Here is a 19,991-nt window from a genome sequence, read left to right as displayed (position 1 = left end):
GGTTCGATACTTTGGTGTCACGGTTCGATATTTTTTCGATACAAAAAAAATGTTCATGCCTTTTTAATTTGTCATTTATTAAAATTATAAATATATATTTTAACTCAAAAGTACAGTTTTTAAATTTAATGTTGCTGAAACAAAAGTAATTAAAAAAATAAATATATCTCAGGGCTCTCAAAATTTCAAAATCCCTGGTAGCCCTTCGGGCAGGGACTCTTCAGTTTTTGGTAGCCCAAAATAAATGTAAGTAGCCCGAATAAAAAAAGAGAGCAATTTTTTGATTGATGTTTTGTTTCCTGTTTTGTTTCCTTTACAATATTATACATTAAAGTATAATATTGTAAAGGAAACAAAACATTAATCAAAAAATTGTTGAAAAACAAATTACAACATTGTATAAAAATTACAATCATCAACTCAAATACTTGGTTCTAATTGAACAGAAATTTCTATGAACTTGTAAGAACTGTGTAGGACATGAATCAGTCTGTGTCAGATCCTGAATTTGAAATTTCCACTGAAGTCACGGGTAAGAGACAAGTGGAACCAAGATCGAGGCCATTTGCTTTTTGAAGTTTGCAAAGACTGCTAAATTTTGCCAGTGGTAGTTCACTCTTTGCAACATAGTAGCTGTTCTAAACAGATTTTTCAGGTTTATTTTTAGTATGTTATTTGCAATTGGTGTTTGTTCTGGGAAAGATATTGCAGACTGAGCAATAATGCATTTCTTGCATTTCTCATGGGTTCTAATGGGGGCCTTTCTTAAAATGACTGGTCCCAGTAACAAAGGCGCTTGTCGACTCAGAAATCGAGAGAAAACCAACAACACACCCGGCAGAACATTATGTTATTTACACGGGTGCACATAAGTGGTCCGCATGTGCGCATTCGCTGTCAAAATAAAAGACGCGCACCAGATAAGAAGTTGCAACGCGCGTTTGCGTCCATATAAAAAGCACTGTTTTTGTCCGCTAGAGTGGGATTTTCACGGCACATTCCGCACCACATCTCTGTGCGTTCATCATTTGTTTGAAGCCAGCTCACCTCCTGCAACCACTTTTCCGAGAATACGTGCTTCTTTTGTGGTTCGGACTCCTTCTGACATTTGTTTGGAGGTGGAGGAACACCAAAGTAATTGCTTAAAGGAGCTTCTTCGACATCTTTAAGAGTTCTAAACAAATGTCTGTCCTCCTCCAGAAAATCTTATGTACGCAAACACGCGTTGCAACTTCATATCTTGTGCGCGTTTTTTTTTTTTTTTGACAGCGAATGCGCACCTGCGGACCACTTATGTGCAGCCCTGGTTATTTAGCTCGTCATATTGCAGCCACAGAAATTCTTTTGTCCATGAAACCATAAAGCTGCACTTTCTTTTTGCCTTATAGTCTGATTTGTCATAACTTTTCCGTTTTGTGGTAAGCTTTTCTTTGGCTGTCACTTCTTCACCCTGACCTGTCTTATTTGGCTCAGCAGAACTAAAATATATATCCTGCTGCTTTTACACACACACACACACACACACACACACACACACACACACACACACACACACACAAAAGCTCAGCGATTCTCTGCGCGATCAACCTCTCACATGTTTAAGCTTGCTGCGGGAGATTTCACTTGTCATGTTTGCATAGTAAGCTAACGATTGATAAGACGATGTCAGAGGAATTGGTGCGCAAATTATCATCACTCACCAATCAGTGCTGTCGCTCTCTATACACAGTTCGCGCGATTGCAAAGTGAAAGCAAAAAACAAGCGCAAATTCAAACGCGATTTCAATATGTCACATATTGACAGTGGCTCACGATGCCAATGACATAATTACCCAGCTACATTTCCGAAAGAATGCAAAAGCATTGACATATATTTTTCCTTCCTACATAGCCCGACGGGCAGGGCAGAGATAGATTTTGGTAGCCCGACTGGAAAAATCGCTAGCCCCGGGACGTCGGGCTAGCGATTTTGCGAGCCCTGTATCTGATTGAGGAATCACTCATCTTTGGAAAAGAGAGTTTATTACAGAGAAATGGCTCTTTCCAAAATAAAAGCTATACTATACGCTTCTTCTGGGCTATATTCTCAGCAGCATATTGTAGCGGGTCAGGGCTGTTCGGGGTTCTGTTTGTACAGTTATGTTTTGTTTATGTTGCCATAGTGACGGGTGACGCCCTCTCGCTGCGACGGTGTGTCCTTCCGGGGTCAGAGGGCGCCCTGTGTGTTGTTGTTGTTGCTGTGCGGTTGCCGCGCTGAGCAGTTAGCTAGCGGCAGTGTTCTTCTGCAGATGTCAATAAACGGCTGTGCTCCCTGGCTAGCTCACGGGAAGCAAGACCAAACGACACCTCCGTCTCCTCCTTGTCTGAGCTCGCCACATTGGTGTCAGAAGTGGGATGATGGTGGCACCCCATGTTCTGACCCGAGTGACTTTCCCCCGCCGGTCGTGACCGGCCGGTGCGCCAAAAGAAGGCACCTGGACATTTGCAAAGTGAAAGCAAAAAACAAGCGCAAATTCAAACGCGATTTCAATATGTCACATATTGACAGTGGCTCACCGATGCCAATGACATAATTACCCAGCTACATTTCCGAAAGAATGCAAAAGCATTGACATATATTTTTCCTTCCTACAATAGCCCGCTAGCCCCGGGACGTCGGGCTAGCGATTTTGCAAGCCCTGTGTTACAGGCATGGCCCTTTAAGGATGAAGCCTGATGGGAAATGTATTCGGGATGTGTGTAGCGGGACTGCCTGGTGTGTGTGTGAAGAGAGAGAGCGGAGAAGGGGAAAAAGTAACGGTTAGCTACAGAAGAGACGAAAAGAAAATAAATAAAAGGAATATAATAACTCCCTCGACAGCCAGAGTTGTGTCGGCGATGCTCGCTGTGAGTAAACTGTTTCAGCCCACTGTACGCGGTGTTCGTGCCTTAGAGAAGAAATAAAGTTCGGTGAAGCAGTTTCCTACGCCTCCTTCGATCTTTTTGCTAGCGGAGTTGACCTGTATAGTAAGCTGTTGCCGGCTACGAGTCAGTTACGGAACCTTCAAGTAACTGCCAGAGGTTTCCTTACTACGGTTCGGGGCCGCGGATCTGGCGCGGTAACACCTGTATCTGATTGAGGAATCACTCATCTTTGGAAAAGAGAGTTTATTACAGAGAAATGGCTCTTTCCAAAATAAAAGCTATACTATACGCTTCTTCTGGGCTATATTCTCAGCAGCATATTGTAGCGGGTCAGGGCTGTTTGGGGTTCTGTTTGTACAGTTATGTTTTGTTTATGTTGCCATAGTGACGGGTGACGCCCTCTCGCTGCGACGGTGTGTCCTTCCGGGGTAAGAGCGCCCTCTTGTTCAATATCGATACGAGTATCGTTGCACCCCTAGCGATTATGTGTAGTGATTTATGTGTACGTTCTGTGTGCACTCAAAAAATAAGAAAACTGGCTCTCAGAAAAAACACGACTATTTCCCTCATCTCATTGACAGCTCCAAAAAAAGAAAAGACTGCTCACTCCTGCTAGCAGAAAAGAAAACAGAAGCAAGTATATCTTGTTGTTATTGATCTTAACGTGAAACCATCCTATCAAAATTCATTCTCATCTGAACGCCAGTTAGACGGTTCGACGTCTGTCATGCAATAACAGTAAGTCAGCGTTGTCATCTCACGCTGCTCACTGCAGTAAATCAGCCCAACAAAGGCTCCATATTACTGGAGATGACATAATCTGCCACAGGCATCAACAGCACAATAGCAGCCTATGGCCTCTTCCTATACAGAGTATATGCTGATTTAAGTTGCCTGGCTACTGCATCGATCTGCTGTTTACACAAACACAGCAGAGGGAGAGGTAATTGGCTAAAACAGTGCTCTGCTGTATATCTGAAAGCAGAGCTCACACTTCTGCTTTGTTTCCTTTTAATTTCCCATAAGAGCATAAAAACTGTGACAGATGTAAACACGGGCACAGAGAGGCAGACGCTCACAGATCTGACTCTGTGCAGAGGAAGTTCACACAAAGCACAGCGAGCACATGAATAACACCAAACCCACAAAGAGCACAGACAAATAAGACCTCGTCCAACTCAAAAAACCCCCCAAATCTCCCCGTCTCTTCCATCTCGGCGATGCTCCGCGTTAAACTCTACACCCGGGCCGTGCTATTTTACTTCACTGTGTACGAGAGGATTTCCCTTCTGTCCTTCAGTCGAACCCATTTTTTTAAAAGAGAGAATGTTTGTTGAGGTGAAGCTGATGGTCGTATAAATAAACAGATCAGTTGACCCACAGTGGGGAGAGGAAGAGAAAGGGGAAAGGTCATGAGCAGCAGCGGCATTACAAATACATTAAAGGGGCACCAGCAGAGCTCGCCGACTTTGAAGGTGCTCAGAGGAAAGTAAAAAAAACAAAAAACCCCACAAAGAATCCAAAGATTTAAATCAGTCCAGCTGACTCTACACAGGCATTCAGCCCTACAGACAGCACATCTCACGATAGCTCCCCAACAGTGAAGTCAAAAATGTAGGAACATTTTCACTCATCACACATCCATTCATCAATCCGCTTGTCCAGATCTGGGTTTCTGAGGAGCTGCCCAAACCGCCCGCCCAAAACACACTTGTACATGGACTAAATGGCCTGTAACATCAGGCCAGATACACTGTACTACTGAAGCACTTCCCTACAGGTTAAACCAAAGGATGCAGGTGAATGAAGTCCACGAAACACATGTAGACTGGTTGGACAAACTCCTATCTTCACTTATCCTTAAATATCATTCCAGGTCCAGTGTTCCACAACCAGGATAGAAATTGCGTATTTCAGTCTGAGTTTTTCACAAACCAACTTCTTCCCAGTTTAGAACTTAAAGACGGCAAAGAGCTCAGCTTCTCAATGAAACTACACAGACCGGTGGGCAGCCTCCCATTTTTAAACACCTCCACTGCAAAGCTGCACTTTCTGCAGATTTTTAAAAACTTTAGACATTGATAGCATGTAAGGGCAAGCAAGACCAGCAACAGCAAGTGCACATATGCAGAACATATTCAGTTTCCAGAACAGATCCGAATGCAAACCTGCAGAGTTGATGGTTGATATGATCAAATTGTGATGAATGATCACAATTTGAAGGTCTTCATTTGAAACACAGTGTTCTGAGCTTCAGGCAAAACTTCACACGAAAGAATGTGAGCGTGAAACCAGACAAACACAAGAAAGCTGCATATTATGACAGTCCATCCTCAGGCGCATCATTCAGATGCATCTCCATAAGGGCCGAGCCATGTGCATCACAGCCACCATGGAGTCATTTACTCAGGCTGTCAGCGGACATACTTCCTTTAACCCCCGGGGAGTCTTTGGTCTTTTAAATGACTCACATGGACAAATCACCTGTTCACACCAGTTAAAGCGATGCTAGTTTTCATTCCCGCTTCATTTGCGAGTTAATGTTGGTCGCTCTGAAGTCACAGACTAACACATCTTTAGATCACGCTGGTTAAAACGTCATATCAACATGAAGATTCTGCACGCGGTGCTTATTCTGAGCACAGAAACTTCCTTTGGCGTTCGGCTGTTTTGGCATCAACATGCCGCCGTACGGCTCCAGTGAAGCTGCATGATCGCGAGTAATTAGGGAGCCCTGCTGCCACAAATAAACTGGTTAACAGAATTTCCACTGGGCACGATGCAGCAGCCAAAGTGAAAAGAAAAAAAGAACTGCTTAAAGGACTCCACAGAAGAAGAAGAAATGATTTAACTTCTGGGCCAAAAGTAACAGCAAAAGGAAGAACATTTTAAATGAGTTCAGCTGGAGGCTGTATTATTTTTAGATATTCAGACCAGGATATCTTATTATTCTAGCATTATTAAAGCATTTTAATGTAAGACAGATCAGTCAGATCCCGTGCATCCATTAAAGTAAATGTTGCTTGAGTTTAAAAAGTACTATCAGCAAAAGTATAAAAACTAAAAGCACTCATGTTTACAAGATTAATATTTTTATTACACTTACAGAACAGCTTAAAATGGAAATACTCAAGTATAAATACCTAAACAAATACTAATAAAGCATAGTTTAAATGGCTGATACTGACACAGCTCTTTTCTACTCCAGCTGAGCGCTAAAAGGTGCTTTTTCTTTATACTGCAAACCACAGTCACTAATTCACAGTGACTGTGGAATTCAGTAAAAAGACTCCTGAATGATTTTCAGGAGTCAGACAGGTTTACTTTCCCCAGGTTGTGCAAATGTTAGCATGACAGTACCATCACCCTAGTGTTCTTCTCTAAATGTGTGTTGAACTCTGTAAATGTTTTAACTATCTGCGCAAATATCAGTGGTTAATACAGCATACAGATTTTTCCTGTCTGTATAAAAGCTAATCTGTCCTGTAGCTTTTACATTTAGAGTTTTCTAAATCCAGGATTAAAGAAAAGGGAAAATACATTTGTGTTCTTCAAGGTTGGATACAAATAAATCATTCGTAAGATTCACCGCTGTCTGGATGAGCTCACTTTCTACACCTTTAGGCACTTTCAAACTATCACACAAATATGCACAGAGTTTGTTTAGAATCACTGAAGTAAAAACAAGCCCTCCTGTTTCCATCTACAACCACTTATGTTTGACATGGTTCTAGAAGAACATCAGCACATAACCGAGCTGACATCACTGATAGGACACCGAGTCAGAAACGGAGATAATTGGATGGAAGCTGGTTGCAAAGTGGCTTGCAGGTGTGCAGCACCTGTGTGAAGGCTAAAGTAGCATATACAGTGCAACCTACCTGAGATTTGGTAGCTGTAGGCTGACTTCATGGCCTACCTGAACCAACACTATGATCAATTAAAGGTCACTGACCCTACATATCATACTCAAGGAGATGTTGCATAAAACGGCACTCAAAGCTACTCACATTTTTCTCTTTCCACTAAAGACATGATCCACTTTAAGTCTTGCCATTCTCAAGGCTTTCAGCATCTCTGAAGTCAAATTAATTCATGATAATCCTAACAATAATCCTGGCGATACAGCAATGCCCAGACTGAGGAAAGACTGAGCTACACAACCAGTTTCACTTCATTTAACCTGCCAGGGGCTAAACTTGGCATAAACCAGGAGTTTGCTCATTTAGAAATCTTCATGTAGAGAAATAACTGCAGTCATGGCAGAAAAAAATTAACAACAACAACAACAAAAAAGTTTTGCCAGTAGCACAAATTCTGTGTTTCATAAATCGTTGAACAGCATTAATCTATGAATCTGGTTTTCCTGCAGTTCTCTGTAGCAGGCTGGATATCTGCTTCATTCCTGCCTTATCAGAGCTCCACACTAAAAGCATCCTCAAAGACCAGCTGCTTCAAAGATCCAGGAGTAATCTGGTAACAATCTGTGCATTTTCCAGCTTCTCTTGTGACATTTTATACCATGCTACAAGTAAAAAGTGATAATTAGTCACTGACATTAGGTGAGAAATTCACATTATTTCATACATTTATCCCACAAGTATTTTACTGCCATGACAGTTACGTCAGCTTCAGCTACCCAGCGTTCAGTCTCCAAACCGGCCACAGTGGGAGCTGGTTCAATGGAGGACTAAACCATAGCTGGTTCTGCGCTGGTTTAGTGGGAAGAGCTAACAACATTTCCGATTCAGTCACACTAACACAAAGAAATCACCCACTATCACTCTGAAATCTTAAAATCCAAACGTTTTTCTGCAAATGATGGAGAATAATTGCCGTCATGCTCTGGAGTTAAAGTCGATGTCTGTGCACAGAAACTAAAATTAGTATAATAAAAGTTGTAATACGACTAAAACTACACACAGACAGACAGAGTCATTTTATACTGCAGCACAGTCACAGGGTTTCTCTCTGTAGGGATGTGCGTTATGATTCAGCTCCATTTATCCTTCAAATCCTTTCTTTTACTTTCTCACTTTATTATTTTTCCACGCTCGCCATCACACGCCGTCGTCTTCTCCATTTCTCCTTATCTCTTACTTATATTTCACTCTTCTTTTGCTCGCTCTCCCGTCAGTGCTGAACAGTGACAACCGGAGCTTGCGACGCACTCGCTGACCTCGGAGCACTGCTCTCCCTCCCTGCGAGCGCCCTACTGTACTTTGAAAGAAGCAGCAGAGCGATCCTTGTCTAAACAGTGGAAAGAATAAAAGGCAGTTAATGCAACCTCATTACGTAAATGCTCTCTGCTCTTATGAGGCCTGACCACAGCTGAAAATGACACCAGCAGACTTTGGTCAATAGCGTGCCATGGGCTGCATTCACAGAGAGGACGCAGAGCGGTCCGCTAGAGGGCAACTGTAGGGTGAAACAATGAGAAGGGGATGGCTTTGTAGCTGGAAAACAAAACCTTTAAGCAGCGAATTAATCACCCAAAAAAAAAAAAAGAAAGGCGTGGCCCAAAGACTCACCGATGACACAAAAGGGCTTCCTGGCAAAGCGCAGCCGACCCTGCCATCCTCTGTAGCGACAGCAGCATCCCGCTGACCAGATACGGATGATGAATTCCAACCCGAACACCACAATCATCACAAACTCCTGTTGGAAGCATAGAAACAACAGTTGTTTTGGAAGCGTGTTGATGACGGCAACAGAGAGCATTAATCTGGTTTTCCAGGGATTAAATCAAACACAGTTAAGCCAGTGGATATATTAGACAGGAAGTAAACAGTTATGCACCAAATACACTGGCAAAGAGAGAAGCAGATGTAAGGACCAGAACAAATGTGCCTGACAGTCCGGGTCATGGTTGGACTGAGGAGAGACAAACTTACAGGTTGTTGGTGGAGCGCGGCTGATGTGTATAAAAGAAAGACACAGCATAGTTTTGGCTCAGTATTTTAACATCAGGCTCTGGGAACTGAGCAACTGGTCTCCACAGAGACTCAAAAGTCAAGCCAGTGTAAAAATGCCACAAAGTGCAGTTCCTGTAATGTCCACTTGAGGCCGTCTCCTGAAGTGAGTCAATCACCGTAGACTTCCATGTTAAAAAGTCCAATTTTACAGCAGAAGTAAACATGTTTACAGCCTGGTATACAAACAGAGCTTTGATCTCTACAGCTGATTTCTCCCTTCATAACAACTGAATCGATTTTTTTAACAGTGTTTCAATATCAGAATCTGACATTGTTTCAATGTCAACAGTATTAGAAAATATAACGTCGAATCAATGTCAGGTTTCAACATTGATTCAATATCAAAACCTGACGTTGTTTCAATATTAAAAAAGGGTGCAAGAGTGACGTTAGGTCAACGTTAGGGTCAACGTTGATTCAATGACATCACCTGATATTGACAATGTTTCCTTGCTATCTGGCTTGACGTTAGGCACTGTTGGGGGTGTGGTAGGTCGTATCTTGGCTGTTACTCGTATGCTGGGCTTTACCTTTGCTAAATGAACCAGTGAACTGGACCTCTGGACTCTGCTGTTAGTGCTTTTTGGAGCTTTTTAATGCACTTACTTGACCTGTTGTGCTTTTAATGGTACGAAGCGACTGTCCGAGAAGTCTCCTTCACTTCAATTCAGTTCTACTATTATTTCATTACTTAGCACTGATGCTAGCCACAATGCTAGACCCTTTGGATGTGTTTCAGGAAGATCTGCCAAATCAAACCCACTGTGGTGACTTAACTTAGCACTAATTAGCAGATATGTGCTCCAGTAGACTGTACAGTGTATAGATGTAACCTGCTAACCAAGCCAGCTAGCATTAGCTCAGAGGTTAAGAAGCTTGAGTTCTGTCTACAGACGTTATAAAAGATACACGCTGCATTCTTTTTAATGGCCACCAGGAGGCAAAGACATCTGGTCCTGAAAAGTAAACAGGAAACAGTCCTTCACACGGAACTCTGTGAATGCTTTCCTGCTGATTTTATGAGCTCAGTCACTCATTTTAGAAATGATTAATTATCTGTTTTCTTCCGGTTATCCGGGGCTGGGTGGCAGGGAAAGCAGCCTAAGCAGTGAAGGTGCTCTCCCTCTCACCGGCCGCCTCCTGTGAGGTGTTCCTAGGCCAGTGGAGAGATGTAATCTCTTTAGCCACGGCATCTCCTCCAACCTAAACTATTTATTAAACTCTTTAAAATTTGGTTATTTAATCACTGGCCAGTTACTTGTCAATCATAAGTTGTTGTTGTTGTTTTAGTTGTTTTATTGACTTATTGTCTTCTATATTTTACTGCATCACGGTTGTGCATTTTATTGATTTTAGTGGTTTTACATTGTTAAGCACTTTGTGCGGTGTGGACTGTTGGAAATGTGCTATATAAATAAACTTGAACTTGACCTTGACCACAAGTTAATGACCAATGAGCATGCTCCAGCTCCAGGCGTGATCAGTTTGACAGTCGGATCCACCTCTCACTCATCACATCTGGTTTTAAAACTTGAGGCTTTATAACGAGACCTCACTAACCCCTGGATGATGTCATGATAGCCCGTCTATGTTTCAGATGCAAAGACCAGTAGCACATTATGTTGGGCTGGTCTTATTATTTTGGCACATCAGTGTAAATTTGCATTAGTCATTATTTGCTGCATTGATCACATGTCATTATACGTCATTAATGCAGTGTTTGTCTCATTTAAATGGATGCCGGGTTGACAAAAGTATTGTGTGTTAAAATGACTGAGACGGGTCATCTGTTAATGCACACGCACGGCTTTACCTTCCATTAGATGGAAACGCTGATGCAATTAGCGTGGTGCAATTTGTGAAATGGCAGCTCCAGCTGCAGGGGCAATCATGTGCAGTAAATGCTGCCCGTGCAAAAAAAGTGACCTCTCCCTTCTGCAAAAGCTTTTTTTAAAAGAAAAGAAAAGAAAAAGAAAAACGTGAAGAGTCTGTTAAAAAGGCATTTCTGCTCCCGTGCCCACCATTCCTCGCTTTCTTCTCAAGACATCTTTGAACTCAATTTGTTAGTACTTAAAGAAAGTGGAGTTCTCAGTTTGAGGGCAGGCACTTAAATCTGCCATTTATTCTGTTATCCTGAGGTCAACCCCGAGAGTTTTCCCGATGGCCGTATGGCTTATTCATAATGGCAAATTCTCCTTTCACCAATTCATACTTTGGTTTCTGTTCAGAACTTCTTTAAACAAGACATTCAAAGGAAAGGCAACGTTGTTAACTGCTCATCATATTCCTTATTTATCTTCCACTCCTCCGCACAGTTTGTCAGTGATCACAATTAGCACAAATTACACAAATTACTGGGTATTTTCTGCAGACTGCCTCATTTTTCCTCTTTCACTGCACATCTTGGTTAATTTACAGGATCACTGATATTTTGTAATTAATATATAATTTTACTCATGCAGCTAAGTGCATGAGTAAAATGGAAAATACCAGATTACATTCCATGTTCGGCCCCAGCCACACACATCCAGAGAGCCGACCACCGGTCAGTAAGAAAAAATATGTTTACCTGTTTCTGAATACCGCACTGACATAAAAAAACCATCTCCCTACGATTGTTTTGATTGCTAGCAGATTACTGTGGTCACTGATAGTTTGCAGTGGAAGATACCAACATGTTTGCAAACACTCAAAATAACTGCTAACCAGCAGGGAAACCTGAAAAAGTGAAATGCAAACCAGGAACGGACAACATTCATCTGCAAAGAAAAAGTCAGCCAGCACTCTACTTTTTAAACATTCTCCGTTTCCAGTTTGTGACTCAATTTTTCAAGTTTCACTGCAGCTCAGCGTTTAGAGACAGGTCAGCATTTTGTATGAAAAGTATAGGTCAGCTGTGGGCGACCAAAGGAACCTGAAGTTTTTGGTGCAGCACCAACTTTGTGATCGATTTCACACAACGGCAGCCAAAATCACTCCAGGTGGTTTCAGGGGGTTTCTGAGCGGTCCGCAGACCTGAGGTCTTACATCTGTGTCAGTTAATCAGACTGAAAGGAAGCGGTCAGACGTACCTTTTGTAAACGTACGCTTACACTGCAATATCTTGAAAATGTGCTAAATGAGGTTACACTGGAACAATGATTATTATGCTCTGTTACTCTGGATGAAAATTTGGGGTCAGCGGGTGACGTGATAAAATAAGCATACAAATGTCGTGTGCAAAGTGAATGAATAAGTCTGTCACATATTTGTTCTCTCCTGAGAACAATTATGTTGCTCTTACAAAAACCCTCCAATGTCAGAGACACCAAAGAGCTAGAGAAACTCAGTTTGTGGGATGAGAGTCTCACATCTCAGAAGTCTGAAACTCTCCAGTCAGGCAGGTGGAAGTCACACACCTGGATGCTGGATCTGAGGAGGAGGAAGATAAGGAGGAGAAGAACTGAGGCTTCAAGGATTTAATTAAAATTTGGGAGGTCGCAGGAGGTCGAGACTCTGGTGATCCACTCGCAGGAAATTTAAAATGTCATTTCCTTCTGGTGACTTTTCATGCATCTTTTCAGGTTAAATTTATAGTGGAATTCTTTTTTCTGTAAGGGAAACGCATCAATCTGCCACGCGATGATAAAAGTGTCCGTAATAAACAGTGTTAGACACTGAATTTCAAATAGATTTTTTATATTTTCTATTTGTTTGTAACAGTGGTCCAACTCAGCTGTAACCTTGAACATAAGGAATAAAACTCAATATCAGTAACTTTTGGAGAGTTAGTGAAGGAGGGCTAACTGACATACTATGATGGAAAACTTTGTATGGATTTGAATATTTCTGATGTGGAGCTTAAAGTAGTCAAGGAAGGTCAATCAATAAAGAGCCTGATCATGGAGAGACGACCACCATCATATGACAGGAAGAAGATACCTAAAAGAGCCAAACTGCAGCAAACTGCCTGAGATTAGAGCAGGGCGATATGGCCAAAAATATTTATCACGATATATATTTGAAAATTTGCGATAACGATATAACTGACGATATAATTGATGCGAGACAAAATACAACTCCACAACATTACTAGCGCAAAAAGACAACCTTCCATTTATTTTCACTTAAACAAGAAGCTGGTTTTTATGTACATTAAAGCTTTATAAAAATGTAACAGTGCAAATGCAAATTCCTTGCTGAAAGTTTAACCAAAAGGCATTTCCAGTAGAAATGGGCTGACATATCCTGAGCATAACCATGTATAATATCCACTGAAGTTAAAAAGAGGTGCTTTGCAACATTAAACTGCAGTGTGCAGTACGTATTTTTCGGACCATAAGGTGCACGGGATTATAAGGCACATTAAGCGAAACAAAGCAGTCAGATAAATCAAACTTTATTAAACTCATTCTTCTTGCTTCCTCCACTTCTGTACCATTGATTCATTAATGTTGAATTCTCTGGCAGCTGCTCTATTCCCATGTTGTTGCAGTATATTAATGACTAACCTCGTATTGTGGATGGATTATCTCAGTTGTTCTCCTGACTGAAGTTTGGTCCGTTTACAGCATCCTGCCATGCGATTGCATTTGTCTCTAACCATGAAGAACCTTCACGTTAACTTTTATAAGTGGAAAAGTGTTAGTGTTCGTCCTCCAGCTTCACTGTTTATGTTATGCTAACATAGCTGTGTCGCTAGCGATCACGTAGCACATCATTATATACCAGCTAGCCCAACTTCAGTAACCCTACAAACGTCACTGCTGTTTAGTTTCCTGTCTTCATTTATGTTGGAAGTGATAGCAGAGCTGTACGTTTGAATTTTTTTCAGAAATCTCTCAGTCAGAACATGCTATATCATGCTTAGGTAACTAGCGAAACTAGCGAGCTAACTTCCGCTAGCTTCCTGCTAACTTCTAACTCCGTTAAATGTAATAACTTTTGTTTTCATGGATGCCTGGAAGTTAAACTTTATAGTTACACCTGGTAAAGCAGCAATGCTGATCGTTTTATTAAAGATGAAAGAATTTAGACAGTTTTTAACTCTAAGTGATGCTGCAGTGTTGTTTGACCTGAAGAATACGGAGTTTAGGACCCAGATTACTCCCAGATTTAAGAGCATCTTAGTCCGACAAATACGACAATAACGACGGCCGCTTGCATGTTCTGCAAAAAAATGTGCTTTGTTGTGTATCTGACGGACAAACACCAAACCAGTTCCACATCACTGAAGTTGCACCATTTTTACAAACCAATTCTGGTTCATCTGTTTCACTCAACAATCGGCCATGTGCGTATGAAAACAAAGGCACTGCGCATGCGCGTTTTACTCCCATTCTATCGCGATATTTCATTTTCCTATCGTTGCCTAACATTATACCGGTATTACCATGAACGGTATAATATGGCCCAGCCCTACCTGAGATCACCTCGTGCTGTCTGACTCAATGCCAGCATAAAGACTACAGTCGTACAGGCACCGACGAGCTCACAGTCCGTGACCGACTGCTTTCACCAAGTCCACAGAAAACACACACAGACTGGCTCTACAAACTCCCACACCCTCAAATATCCTCAATACGAGAGCGAGCCGAGGACGATGATCCACCTGAAGTTGAAATTTATATTGAAGTGTTCAAACATGTATGAAAAAGAGCATGAAGAGAATCTCCTGTCAGCTCTTTTTGTTTTTATCAGCTTAGATGTGCTGTTATCTGATAAGCTGGGACTGTCTGTGTTATTCAGGCCAGGAAAGATGTTTCCTAGTTTTCCTGCAGACCACACAACACTCACACTACTGACACACACACACGCAGACAATAACAAATGTCAAAACATCAAATATCAAAATTCATCATATACATATAAATTTATACACAAACAAGAAGCAGTTCTAATGAGAATAATGAATGAAACTCTGCAAACGTTTTTAAATTCTTTGGGAGCATATTCTTTAACTGGTTTAGAGGAGAAAGCTGATCGTGCAAGGAAAGACAAATCCCCTCTAAGGTGGTGGAGCAGCCTCATGGATGGTCTTACTGTATGTACTACACGTATGCTTGGGTATATTGTAGATGTCAATGAATTAAAGAGCTGATTGCTCAGAGTTCCTGGCAGAAGAACATTTTTCCAGGTGCTTACCAGAATGAGCAGGCAGTAGGAGGAGAACTCCTGATGAGCCGGGATGGTGGAGAACACAGAGAGGACCAGGCAGCTGAAGACCAAGACGAACCTGAACAAAAACACAAAACTGGAGTCAAACAGGATGACATCAATGGGCTGACCTCATCCACCACACTGACCAAACCCTCATTTCCACTGGTCCCAAACAGGCTGTGCACTGAAGTGGAATTGTTCCTCTGTGACAAACTCTTGAACCCATTCTGGCAGTGAAGGAAGAGCAGCACACCAACGACCTGGCAGCGCAATCGCACAATTATTTCCTGTCTGCAGTGAACAGTGAGCCCGACCATTATTCAATTTCCTGAGATATCAAGTTAATCATGCTTGTTTGTGCAACATGGTTTGCAAGAAACAAGCAGTGAAACTGCGGCTCTTGGAAAACAAGCAACATCCGACCACTTCCACACTCCCGACTGTCGCTCCCTCCGCCAGGAAACCGTAGCTTTCCATCTTCATTGTTGTGTTTTGTTTTTCCATCACACAAAGCTTCCAAAATGAGAAATATGAGTGCAGCCTTTAGAGCTACAGTGGCTCCTGATGTTAAATGGTGAGAGCACATCTGTGTTTTATCATCTCAGTCTGCTGCACAGGCCCGTCTGACACGCAGTGTGTGTGTGTGTTTTCTCTTAACTATTGTGCAATGACAGCAACACAGCCCACTTCATGTTACCCAGTCATAATGAGGTCTTGTTTTTAGGCCTCTGAAGTTCGCTTCAAATCATAAACACACCTTTAATTACAGAATTTCAGGTGATTATTTACACTCCTGTTGAAATCCAAGCAAACCCCCCCCCCCCGTTACAGAACTGAAAGCAGAGGCACCTTCTGCTGTCCACAATAAAACCGGGTTGCATCTATGAAAAGTATCCACAGTTCCCGTTTACTGCTTGATACAGAATAAACGTCTTTATTGAAATAACTGTGTTTATTGTATATATTACAAACTGTATATATTACAGGCAGGACCAAAGTCAGAGTACCAGAAATGACATTTAAGCAATAAAGATGGATTACAGTGTGCAAGACCTGTTTGAAAGCCTAAGCAGCTGAGAGATGAAGGTTGTGGTCGAATAGTCACCTTTGCTCAGGAAGGTTCCTAACTGGTTGGTTGAATCCTCTAAATACCAAGGAAAGACGTTATTACCTGCTTTAGCAAAGGACACAGTGGATCATCCTTCATGAAGGGAAATGAGATACATGATTGAGTGGTTCAGGAAAAAAAGTATATCAGCGTGAGTACCAAATGAAGTAGACGGTAGTTTAATTATAATCTGCATTTGCCTTCTAATATGTGGGTGTTTGAACTTTAAACAATGATAAAGTGAAGTGACGGCTGTAGTTTAGCTGCCATCAGTCATTTCACATCAGGTAAAGATCCATCCATTCATTTTCATAACTGTTTATCCAGCTCAGAGCTGTTGGGATGCTGGAGTCTATCCCAGCTGTCACTGAGGGACTCAGGTCACCAGTCTATCACAGAGCCATCCGTCCTCGCCTGCAGCCAAATTACAATCACCAATCAAACACAAACTTCAAAAAGAAAGGCTTCCTCTCATGAATTCTCCTTCACATCTTTCCTTCCTGTCTTGATGTTTTACCTCAGATTCAAGGAAAACACACGGGAGAGAATCTTTTGAACTATTCAGCCTCAACCAGCAACTCCCACGGGTCTGCCTCCCTGCATCCGCATGTACTCAAAACTCATACGTAGTGTCTACGAGGGATCCTGGTTAGATGCTTCGCAGACTTCAACAAGTCATTTCAGCCCTTTGTCAAAATACCAGAGTCAGCTTTTTCAGTCAGGATGGGAGCAGATATCAGATCGGTGCATCTCTACATCTCCAGCATAGAAACGAGGCACTTTGGTGTTATTTTAACCTGGAAACTCACAATCCATTTCCACTTCCATTCTCAGGCCACAGAACAGTCACCACTGGATAAGCCGATAAAGACTCCTAGCTGGCAGCGGACTGACTTTTAAAACAGCTTTGCATGCTACTGGAATTTGAAAAAGGTTTTTCACATTACAATCATTTCCTCTAGGAAAAATATCATTTCTGGCAATCTGACCTTGGCCCTACCCACAATGCAGTTTGTCCCTGTGCACAGCTGTACCGAAGCGGAGACTGGGGACTCCTTCCTATGGGCCCCTCGTGCCAAACTGACCCCAGATTATCACAGAGTTGAAGGGAAGTCTTTCAAGCTTGTCTGCCGGGCCCATCAGGACTACTTCCAGTGTTTGAATGGTGCCTGTGTGAAAATAGTGGGTGTGCAGAGCAGGTCACACTCCCATACCCCACAGAACAGTACAGGACTGCGCTGTTCTGACCCCACTTGGGCCCTCGCCGACATGCAGAGAGCCAAAATGAAGGTCAGGATTTTCCACAGCCTCGGGGATGGTTATGTCATCATTTCTCGACCCATGAGTTCTCCTCCTGCTCTGCGACAGGCCTCGCAGAGCTGCTGGAGGTTCCGAATGAAACGAAAAGCATAAAGTATCGAAAGTTTGAGGTTTGCACTGTTGACATTTCCAAAGATTTGAATAATGTGCTTTTGATTGGAGGAAAACATCTAGTGACAAGCATTGTGGTGCTGTCAGCTGAAGCACGAGCTCCTTGTCAGTGGCACACCTACGCCTCTCGCACTTACAAGGTTGTCAGACCGAAAATTATAGAGTGACAATCAACTCCCTTCATCCGTAGCCTAACTCATGTTTCCAGTTTGAATATATTTACTTTGAAAAAAATAGGGGGTGGGGGGGATGAAGTGAAAAGCCCTGTGACAGCATCATTAAGTTCTCAATGAGGTTCATTAATTAATCCCACAAGGTGAGGCTCTGGGACGGCCATGGCCCCCGTGTGTCGTGATGCCCTGCACTCAGAGCTGAAGGATTCATCTGGAGCATCTCGTTCAGTGCTCCCAGCAGAGTGATCGCTCTTAACCTTCCAAACAACACTGACTGAAAATTAAACTGGCGAACACAAAGAAGGAGAGGTACGTCCTTCCACCTACTCACCCTCCACCTCCCCTGCGCTCGCACGGAGGCCCAGCATCACGGAACAAGTGGTGAGTGCTGCTCTGATTAGCATAATTTAATTGATTTGTCTGCAAAATGAGCTCCAAAACTAATGATATCCGCAAACTGCAATGGTATATTACAGCTCATTATCACTCTGAATTTGATTGGCAGACATTTCTCCACAGTCTCCTTTTTATCTGTCATCTTGGATGATAGGAGGGTAAGGAGAGCGGGGCAGTAAATGGCCTGGAGTGGAATTAAAGCCATGCCTCTGCAGTGAGGACACAGCTTTCACCAGGTGAGCTGCAGGGCGCTCCTGAATGTTTTTTGCCAGAAAGTCAAAAAAATGACTTTGATGCAATGCAAAATGCCACAAGCAGACAGCGAGGCACAAAATAATCACAAAAACATGCAAAATCACCAGTACGAGGCTGAAAATGACCACGGAGATGTGCAAAAAAGATCAGAGTGAGAAAAGCAAATGGGAGACAGAGGGGCCATTATAAGATACATAAGAATTAATTTGAGCTTTGAATTATGTAAAGCTGCAAAGAATGTCCATCAAAGAAAATAAGAAAGCTGAACATTAGCAGAAAAGAGCCTCTTTAATACGCCTGGCTGAACACTCTCTGTCCACTGATAATAAAGAAGAAGAATTTTTCACCTCAATGTTTGGTTCAGTGCAAAAAACATCAAATTTAAATAAAACTGGAAAAATAAATCTAAGATGAGGACGTCTGTGTCCTATTAATGAAAGGTCTCTGCCCAATAAAAGACATCAAAATCTGGCTTTGCCGTCTTAAACGTGTTCCTTTCAGTTGTCCGTTTGTTAGGAGCCGGTTTTCGCAGCAGTTCGCAGGTGAGACACAAACAGGTTTTTCTAAAAGTGAGAATCTGCTGCCCGAATGTTTTCATCACTCACACACCTGAATAATTTGCGTAGCCGAGGAAAACGTGCACCCTGGAGCCCTGCAGAGGTCATCGTTTTGATTTGATTTTATCTGACTGCAAACCAGTTCAAGTTTAGCTTGAGCCATAGTTGTACTTTTATTATGTATTTGCCTTTATTGTATTTTATGTAACCTTTTTTTTTCCCCACTTATTCTGTTTCAACATTTTTACTTTAGCGTGGCTTCATCTTTGATCCTGATTTTTCTTAATTTCCTTTGATTTTCTCTCACTCTTATCAACCATTTCAATATTTTCCTTTTTGTTTTTTCTTTTAAGATTTATTATTGTTGGATATTATTTTTGCTTTATTACATCTTGTTATCAGCTTTGCAGTTCCTGTGTATTGTGTGTTCATCACTCAGCACAAAAGGAGCTATAAACTAAAGTCTAACTGATTGATTGCCCCATTTAACCTGGTTTTTACACTGTAGGGTCATGTGAGCGTGCTCAGTACACGTGTCACTGTATGCACAGAGCGTATGCAGAACAAGCAGCATGGCGACTCATTCACATCTACATGTGGTGTAATTAGATAAACTGTGCAGGACAAAAACTGAACATATTTCCCACTTTATGTGTCAAATCTGCATAAAGAAGCTCTACTCCCACTTAAAAGCACCTTCCTGATTAGTTCTGTCGTGTGTTAATTGGACCACAGCACACTAATAGACTGATTAATGATGTCGTAAAGATCACATGTGACTGGGTTTATGCCAGATGATGTCATAAGCTGTTTTGAGACACATGACACAGATATATTATCTGATGCTGTCCATGGTCCTGAAACCAAATCCTGCTCCTGCCCTTAGATTTTAGTTTCAGAGCAGATGTCACACGATCGAACTTGATTTGTCTTCAGTGATCCCACCTGCCGATCTGCCTTTTCATTGAACAGAGATCAGCTGGTGCACAATCAACAATTATTCTACTTTAAAGAATGCATCACCACTTTACACATGATGCTGTTAGTGTGATGC

General features: G+C 42.0%; 1 protein-coding gene across 6 annotated transcripts in view; it reads right to left on the bottom strand.

The window, feature by feature from the left end:
- Positions 1–19,991, bottom strand: part of kcnq5b (potassium voltage-gated channel, KQT-like subfamily, member 5b) — a 136,637-nt gene that overhangs the window by 34,029 nt on the left and 82,617 nt on the right. For all 6 annotated transcript variants that reach the window (XM_014332658.2, XM_042219606.1, XM_042219607.1 and 3 more), the window contains exons 2-3: positions 15,003–15,093; positions 8,436–8,562 (exon numbers count right to left, since the gene is read on the bottom strand). In XM_014332658.2, the coding sequence (XP_014188144.1) occupies positions 8,436–8,562; positions 15,003–15,093 (218 nt within the window). The remainder of the gene's footprint in view (positions 1–8,435; positions 8,563–15,002; positions 15,094–19,991) is intronic.

This window comes from Haplochromis burtoni, unplaced genomic scaffold (genome assembly GCF_018398535.1).
Source record: "Haplochromis burtoni strain Fernald_Lab_line unplaced genomic scaffold, NCSU_Asbu1 Contig_35, whole genome shotgun sequence".
NCBI lineage: Eukaryota > Metazoa > Chordata > Actinopteri > Cichliformes > Cichlidae > Haplochromis > Haplochromis burtoni.
The sequence above is the reverse complement of the archived record's forward strand: the minus strand, read 5'-3'. Positions and strand labels throughout refer to the sequence as shown.